General features: G+C 39.5%; 2 protein-coding genes across 3 annotated transcripts; one reads left to right on the forward strand and one right to left on the reverse strand.

Moving 5' to 3' along the window:
- Positions 1-45: 45 nt before the first annotated feature.
- Positions 46-3,094, forward strand: LOC120001947 (mitochondrial import inner membrane translocase subunit TIM10-like). 2 transcript variants are annotated; one of them, XR_005469078.1, is made up of 7 exons: positions 46-206; positions 314-367; positions 521-573; positions 1,599-1,637; positions 1,746-1,815; positions 2,369-2,587; positions 2,686-3,094. XR_005469078.1 is itself a non-coding variant. In XM_038850477.1 (6 exons), exons 2-6 carry the CDS (start codon positions 320-322, stop codon positions 2,734-2,736), a joined length of 261 nt encoding a protein of 86 aa, XP_038706405.1. In that variant the 5' UTR covers positions 48-206; positions 314-319; the 3' UTR covers positions 2,737-3,094. The 2 variants fall into 2 exon arrangements, 1 of the variants encoding a protein (XP_038706405.1); XM_038850477.1 differs by lacking the exon at positions 2,369-2,587 and having other exon boundaries at positions 48-206.
- Positions 3,095-3,369: 275 nt separating this feature from the next.
- Positions 3,370-7,534, reverse strand: LOC120001945 (serine/threonine-protein kinase BSK5-like). The gene is made up of 10 exons (XM_038850474.1): positions 7,239-7,534; positions 6,925-7,133; positions 6,682-6,817; positions 6,162-6,295; positions 5,922-6,027; positions 5,579-5,664; positions 5,155-5,343; positions 4,707-4,865; positions 4,252-4,365; positions 3,370-3,763 (listed from the first exon to the last, which is right to left on the reverse strand). The coding sequence occupies exons 1-10, from the start codon at positions 7,321-7,323 to the stop codon at positions 3,521-3,523; spliced, it is 1,461 nt and encodes a 486-aa protein (XP_038706402.1). The 5' UTR covers positions 7,324-7,534; the 3' UTR covers positions 3,370-3,520.
- Between the last annotated feature and the right edge of the window lie 503 nt (positions 7,535-8,037).

Consider the following 8,037-nt stretch of genomic DNA (forward strand, 5'->3'; position numbering starts at 1 on the left):
TTGCGACCTTTTCAAGCTACAATCACAGGTTAAATACACCGGATCAATTTTAGGAGGCTCGTATATATCGTTCGCATCATACTTCCTAGACCCTCATCTAAAACCCTAAATCGCGCGCATTGCCTTATAGACAGTCCCAGAGTTCGGTAGAATATCGGGGCATCGGCTTATAATCAAATCTCTGAGTCTCGAGCACATCTCACATAGTAAGATTGTTTTGAATGTTTGATTTCTTATTTTCTTTTTTTTGGCTTCTCAAAATTGAAGGATGAAAGTGTTGGATAAGAGTTTTATCGATCTCTTTGATGTTTAGGGTTTAATGGCTGCCAGTAGCAACAATCTACCCGAGGGTGTGGATAAGGAACAGGTCATTACTCGTTTCTCTGCTTTTGTTTTTTTTAGTCTTAGGAAATAGTGACGAAAACGAATTCTCCTGCTCTGAAGCGGTCAAGCGGAGGTTCGTGTTTTCAACTAGAGTTCTCTCTAGTGGATCTGAGTTGAATTTGATGATTTTGTGCAGGCTTTTGGTATGGCAGCAACAGAGATGGAGTACAGGGTGGAGTTGTTTAATCGGTAGGTGCAAACATCATCAATATACACTCTGCAGTATTATGATGGACTGACATTAGTTGGTTCTGCAAGGCATGATTGTGTCTGAATTTGATAGTTCTAGGGGCTTTTTTGTTGGAGTCATTATGTTAGGAATGTGCTGCGTTTTGTTTGTTTAGAGTTGTGCCATGCAGATTTGGGTGAGAGTTTTGGGATCCCTGGAAATTGGCTCATATCATGAGTGAGTAGATTGGGTAAATCAAATCTTGAGTTCAGTGTGAGAAATCAAATAATGAGCTATAATTATATTCTTTTGTGTATTTTGTTTGCCATATATATGCATAACTTTCTAAAGGACTTCTGGTTCAACTTCTCCATTGAAGCAGCTTGTACCTTCTTCCTTGTAAAACTAATGCCAATCACTTAAGTGAGATGCATATTACTGAGATAAAATGACTGATTGACGTGCTAGTACTCGAGGCTCAAAATTTAGATAGTTGCATCTCACACAGAACATAATATTGTTTACTAAGATTTTCAAGTACTTCTTTGGCTTCACTTCATCTTCATGGTTTTACTTTTCCCAGAGCTTCTGGGTCTTCTTTGTTTTCCTGAAGCAGCAAAAGTGTAAAACAGGAGTTTATTATAGAGAAGGGCATCAAGAGGTGGTGCCAACTCACAGTTTAGCTTAAAAACTAGGAGAATTACCATTTTGTCATTTGTAACTTGCAAGAGAAATAGAGTTTTACTTTCCCTTAAAGGCTCTTCGATTTCTTTCCTTCCGTGCTATTAACATAAAGGCGAGGGGAACGATAGAAAGCAAAGATTTATGTCGTACTTGGTCTTGATGAATTCAGAAAATATTCCCCATTCAGGAAAATTTTCATGACCAGTTATATACCATGCCCGTTTTGAAGGTCTTAGATTTTAAGAGTTCATGGAATTTATACTCTATTCTCTGTCAAGAAATTCAGTAATAATTGTGTAAGAATTTTTTTTCGTATCATGTTTTGGTTGTTGATTCAAGCCCATTTCCTCTTCTGGTTCAGGCTTACTCAAACATGTTTCAACAAGTGTGTTGACAAAAGGTACGAGTTTTTTTTATAAAAAACAGGAGTTTGTTCTTCATTTTATATTGACGAATTTGGAAGGAAAATTTAGATTGTGCTTTTTGATGTTATCCTCATTGTTTTCAGGTACAAGGAATCTGAGCTAAATATGGGTGAAAACAGTTGCATTGATCGATGTGTATCAAAATATTGGCTGGTAATTTTTCGAGTGCTTTCATTTGCAGTTATTCTACTCTGTACTGAAATTTAGATTTCCAATTGCTAGAGTTACTAATTTCTCCTTCTGCATGGAGAAATTACCAAATTTCTCTTCTCCAGTTAGTAATCTTGCCCATGTCATTGAAGCCTTAAGAATATTTGTATGCCTCTCCATTCATTTTCTTGTTTCAATCTGGATATTAAACCCTAAACTTGGTTTCGAGGTCATTGAGGTGTTGTATACCAGATTTTAAGATTTTGCATATTGGTGCTAGTGTTTGCCCTTTTCTTTCTTTCTTTTTTTGATTTCAGTTTGTTAACCTACCTTGCATGTTGACATCTTTTTGGACGAGTTAAATCTGTTTGTGACATCGACTGACAGATGGATTTCATCATTCTGTTGTGGAAGTTGTCTTACAGTGAGTTTTACCATCAATTTTCATTGCATGAACAGTTTTTGCCTCTTCCAAATGCATGTTTAATGCACTGATGTGATACTGTTCTTCCCTACTTTTTATGTGGGACACTAATAGGCGCTCTTGAATACATAGGCTGGCCCAATCTCTCTCTTAAGTGAATTCATGTGCATGTTTTGTGCTACACTTGAGGTTTGTGATTGCCGGGAAAGGCCTTGCTCCTTGTAAAGCATGTGATCTTTTCCAGAAGTTATCTTAAAACTATCTAGGAGTTGAGTTCCTTGCTTCTAATTTAAGATGCGGCATTGCCATGTGGAGACGTGAACTCACTGATTAGGATTCCATCATGTGCTGGTTAAGTAATCATGCTACTTCTTTTTCTTCGTTTCATTTTCTGGGTGAATGGTTAAGTAATCATGCTACTTTGTTTTTCTCTTTATTTCATTTCCCAGGTGAATGGTATAGTTGGCCAGATGCTCAGTGCCGGTCGCCCTCCAATGTAGAACTCATACCTGCTTGAGATTTCAAAGGCATGCACAGATCTGCTGCGAGGGGAAGGTAAAACTCTGATTTTAAGCAGGAGGGAATGTTGGGACCAAGAATAAGTAATTATGTGATCTTATTTCTCCTTCCTCTAATTCGACTGATCATGCCATTTTGTTTCTTGAGATTGATAAATGGGCAGTTTTGCATCAATGGTGCCCTTGTAGCATGTCTCTTTAGCTTTGTGTATTCTGATGAGTGCTGACTGTTACCCATGCCCCACAAGTGGTGTTAACTTTTATTTAGAAACTAGAGCAAGATATAAGTGGAATTTACATGCTTACAGGTATATGATTATAGCAGTAGGAATATTTGTTATATGATTTAATAGTGGATCTATAGTTGCATTCAGAGCCAAGCGGCGGTGGGATGATAGAGGTAAAGCAGGCGGCATACCATTTTATATACTCGAGGCAGAAACAAGAGTAGCTTTGCTTACCATCCCATCCTTATCCTTGACAAGGTATGGCCCTCGTACTACTCTAGAAACAAGAGTTGTTAGGCTAGGCTGGTTTAGTCCTGATGTCAAGGCTTGGGGTACTTATCTGCCTTTACATCTGAAAACATTGATTGTCGTCAACAATAAACCTATAGAAAGATTGAAACTTTGGACTTCCATCGTCTTTGAATATAAATGTTGCAATAAACCCAGAGGGTGTTGTAGAAACTCAAAATGCTGGAGATCAACAGACAAAGATAGTTACAACCAATTAAAGTAGAAAAGGGGATAATCCCTATACATTATCAGTTCCTACGTCGCTTGGCTTCCAAGGACGTTCCATCTTTTAGTGTTCCATTGGCATCATTGCTCATTCCAAGGCTGAAGAGCGCAGCAGCTTGAAGATAGAAGGCAGTTGGCCAGGCCGGAGAAATCACTTGAGCTTGCATGGCGTCCCCAAGAGCTTCTTGGGGCATGTTACTAATCAGGTAGCACAAGCAGCGTCTGGCAAATACAGTTGGTGACACCATGGTTCCCCCATCAATAAACTGCACGAGCAGAAGAGAGTGTGATGCATTTCAGCATGCACTTGAACATGCAAGGAAAATACGTTCTCACTAAATATGCTTATTAGCTGACACCGGACTGGGCCTCTTTTGGGGCAAGCCTCGAAAAATTTGAGCCCAGAGCATCTTGGCCAGTTTGGGTGGGCTATATTTTAGCACAAGGTCTGAAATATAGGTTGGGCCTAAAATTTGATCTGGCCTGGCCCATTTAATTTGCCCAAGCCCGCAAAATAGTGAGCCGGACTTCTTGGGTGTCTTGGCCCGATCAGGTCCAAGTAGCGCAGCCCAAGACAAAATATGCAGACTCGATTGAGTAATGCTGTAATCCTAAAGGCCCGACCCAACCGTAATTTGATTTTGCCCAAGCCCGTAAATACGAGAGCCGGGCTTTTTGGGTCAATAGGGCCGATCAAGTCTAAGTAACGAGGTCCAACACAAACGCACACAATCTCGAACATCAACAAACGTACTTGTGTGTAACAATCAATGGCGGTCGCAAAGTCTTTTGCTCGAAAAGCCGCATCTCCACGCTTCTTAGCATTCAACGTTTCCTGTATTTGATCTGTCCACATTTGGAAAGAAAGCTGCAAAGGTATCCAACGATAATCAGATAAAAGCAGATATATAGAAGAGTTGTGCAGTAATTCAAGTTTGCTCATACTGATGGCATGCAGTGGTTTTCTGATATATTAATGCATGACAAAGTTGGAAGCCGTGCGTGCTGATATCAGTCTCACAGATTTGATAGATGACCCATTACTGTGCTTTTCAAGGTAGTCATACAGTCACATATGATTATTTTTCCAATTTGATGATATGAAGTATGAACACACCTCTCCATATACCAGGAAGCACAATCTTTTCTTTTGCCCTTCACATAATGATTTGTGATCGAGTATAAGGGTAAGAACTTCAGATAACTAACCTCATTTGCAATCCCTTCATCGTCCTTATATCCAACTTTCTCCAATATTTCATGTGTTGCAGTAAGATCCAATCTTGAACAAGCATCTCCAAGAGGTGTTAATGTTTGCTTTGGGCATGGGATCCTTTCTGTAAATCCCATTAAAACATATGATGGTACCTGCAATTGCCAACAAATAATTTCTCAGGACTTAATTGGCTGCATTGGTGTATCACTGCTTCAAAACCGAAGTCAGCAAATCGCAAATTAAAAGGTGTCTTAATTACGTGTGTGTGGGTCTGTATGACGAAAGAATTCAGCACATAACACATGGCCAGTGTCAAATTTCAATAATTTAGACCAGGTAATAAACTTCACGGAAGCAGTTTCCCTACCAAAGGTAGTAAGATGGAATGTAGCTGCCATAAACAGGGCAAAATAAGCAGCGAATAATGAAACTTGGCCATACCTCAGTTTCTTTCTGAAGAGGAAAAAGTGCAGTTACAAGGGATTTTACATTTGGCCGCTCACGAGCTTCATATTGTAAACAACGTGAAGCTAATCGCACCAAGTCAGTTCCATCTTCATTCGAAAAAGGACCCTCCAAGCATGAATCCATCAACATCAGAAAATTTTTGCCCCGTATTAAGTCCAGTGCCTGAGCAGAGTAGGTATTTCAGAACTACATAGCTCAAAAATATATTAAAAGAAGAAGGTATTAGCAATCAACTTCGTAATGCTGTAACTCTTATTAGTAGCAGCAGCAACTGAAGCACATTAAGAAACTGAAATCACCCTTGTAGCCAAAGGATTTCCTTATAATGTTAGAACAATCAGGACAAACTTCCACCAAAAATGTAGTTTCAGATACATCAAGAAGAAAAATGATTTACATGGCTGGGAGGGATATGTTTGCCACTGAGAAGATCAAGCAACAGGGTACCGAAGCTATAAACCACGCTCTCTGGTATCACTCTTCCTGTTTGACAGAAATACTTGCATTAGACCCCCCATCAATAATCAATTTGCAGTGGACGTTTTTAAACCTAATGAAACTAAGCAACAAGTAAAAAAAAAAAAACCCCCTTTTTGCTGATTGAAGGAAAACATAGACAAAGAGTAAAGGTTAGCATAAACTTTCCACCAACAGCTTTGCTTTAGACAAATATTCTTCCAGACGCTACAGGTGATGTAACCATAAGTAGATTATAACTTGTTGTGAGCTTGATTTATTACCTGTTCTCAAGTACTCTGGAGGGGTGAAAGCCAAGTTTGTGCTATAGCTCTTCCCATCTCTGCTATTTTTCATAAGGCCAAAGCAGGAGAGCCTAGGATTTCCATCCTGTGAGATACTTACACAGTATAAGGAATAGCCTACACAATATAACCGTCTTTTCTTTTTATTTTGTTGCTGTTCATTCCGTGGGTAGAAGCAGAAAAGGCAATAAGCAAAAGAGAACAGCAAAGGCAAATTACCTGATCAAACAAAATCCTATAAGCATTAAGATCGTGGTACAATGCCCTCCCTTTGCTACTGCAATACTCCAAAGCTTGTGCCAGATGAAGAGCCACTCTCAGTCTCATTGCCCATTTCAAGGGCTGGTTTTCCCCTGAACCAATTCAATATATGCGTATCATAGTTGTCTTGAAATAATGACAATTTTAAAAAGAACTCCCACAAAGCACAGTAAATTTGCCATGAAAAACAAAGAAATTGCTCTGTGTATAAATTGAAATTGTTGTTTCTAGAATTATATTTTGTGAAGAGGAGGAAACCATCAAACCACAGAATTTCAAATCACCTAAACAATTCCCTGTTCTTCCAGGAAAAAAGACACGCCAACATGCGACCCCAACATTTATTTATTTATTTATTTGTTTGGGACAATGACACAGAAAACACACCTCATCATTCATCAATATGGACTTTAGAAAAGAGGAGAGCATATGACAGTCTACAGTAAAAAACGAAAACAGTGAAAGCAGGTGAACATACAATGAAAAAGGTGCTTAGAGAGTGTCTCGTAAGGCATGAATTCAGCGACAAGCAATCGCTCCTCGCCTTCACAGCAGCACCCTATCAAATTTGCCAACCTTTCGCTCCTCAGCTGCCCCACGGCTCTTGCTTCCTCCTATAAATCAACATCAAAAAACCAGAATCAATCAAACTCGAAGAACACTTAAAAGTAAGAAAAAAATTGGCAAAAATCATTACAAAATAGAGGGAGAGAGGACAAACGAGGAATTGACGGGTGTCGGGCCAGGCAGACTTGTTGAAGCGTTTAACGGCGATCCAGCAACCGTCTTGAAGCCTACCTCTGTAGACCACATTGGGAGCTTTCTCTCCGTGCTCTGATACAATGTTGTCCCTATCGAAACCCGAGGAAGCAGTTCTCAGCTCACTCAAACTGAACTCTCTAAAAGCCGGTAATCCGTTGCTCCCGTCCTCTAAATGCATTCAAATAAAACAAAAAAGAACAAGCGCTGGTTAGTTCAATAATAGAGAATGGAGTGCCTGAAGAATTTTCTCTAGAAAGTGACGGAAAAGCTCACCGAGATCGGAGCAGTCGTTGAAGCGGTTGGACTTGAGATGCGATGGCCAAAAGCAGAGCGAGAACTTGGAGCAGCGAGCTCCCATTGGATTACTTATTCAAATAATAAAAACACGAAACCCGCTATCACAGTCCGGGAAACCAGAGAGGGTTTTAAGGCGAGAGAGGCATTGTTTGGGAAGCGAGAAAGTGCGCGAGAAAATAAAAAAGAAAAGGAAACAAAGTAAAACGGAGCTGTTTTGATCCAAGGTTCACGCTTTCACAGCCTCATTAATATATTCTCTCGTTTCTGCTGCCTGCTTCCCTCTCCGTCCAATTTCTGTTTCTGTTTTTTCTCGTTTTATTTCCGCTCAAAAAAGAGTTAATCTACACCCACCGCAAAAGTAGAGCGTGCAAAACACGAGTAGGCATCTTTGCATCGAATAGACTTGGAGGAGCGTGTGAAGATTGACGAGTACTAAATTGGAATTTGTTCTCTAAATAGAATTTTTTAAGGTATAATTTTTGGGTTAATTTTGAGGACTGATCTATCTATATTCTCTAGTCACATGGGCGTCATGCAGGGGTCAATAACGGAAAAGTTCTTAAGGTGAAAGTTACATTAATGGGATGAGGATGATATTTTTAATAAATGTGAATGCACTTTAAGTCGGTTAATAAATACATATATGTTGCTACTTGCTATCATCATCATCATCATCTCATGGACGTGTAAAGTGGGCCGGCTAGGCCCATTCCACTTTACATATAGGTTTGTTGTGCCATCAAATTATGAATTATTGTATTTGTAGGATTGTCAA

This window comes from Tripterygium wilfordii, chromosome 7, assembly GCF_013401445.1.
Source record: "Tripterygium wilfordii isolate XIE 37 chromosome 7, ASM1340144v1, whole genome shotgun sequence".
Lineage (NCBI taxonomy): Eukaryota > Viridiplantae > Streptophyta > Magnoliopsida > Celastrales > Celastraceae > Tripterygium > Tripterygium wilfordii.

Coding starts and splice junctions, on each gene's coding strand:
- LOC120001947 (XM_038850477.1), top strand. CDS start 320: ATGGCTGCCAGTAGCAACAATCTACCCGAGGGTGTGGATAAGGAACAG. Junction 368..520: donor AGGGTGTGGATAAGGAACAG/GTCATTACTCGT, acceptor GATTTTGTGCAG/GCTTTTGGTATGGCAGCAAC. Junction 1,638..1,745: donor AACAAGTGTGTTGACAAAAG/GTACGAGTTTTT, acceptor CATTGTTTTCAG/GTACAAGGAATCTGAGCTAA.
- LOC120001945 (XM_038850474.1), bottom strand. CDS start 7,323: ATGGGAGCTCGCTGCTCCAAGTTCTCGCTCTGCTTTTGGCCATCGCAT. Junction 7,134..7,238: donor CAACGACTGCTCCGATCTCG/GTGAGCTTTTCC, acceptor GAATGCATTTAG/AGGACGGGAGCAACGGATTA. Junction 6,818..6,924: donor CCGACACCCGTCAATTCCTC/GTTTGTCCTCTC, acceptor GTTGATTTATAG/GAGGAAGCAAGAGCCGTGGG.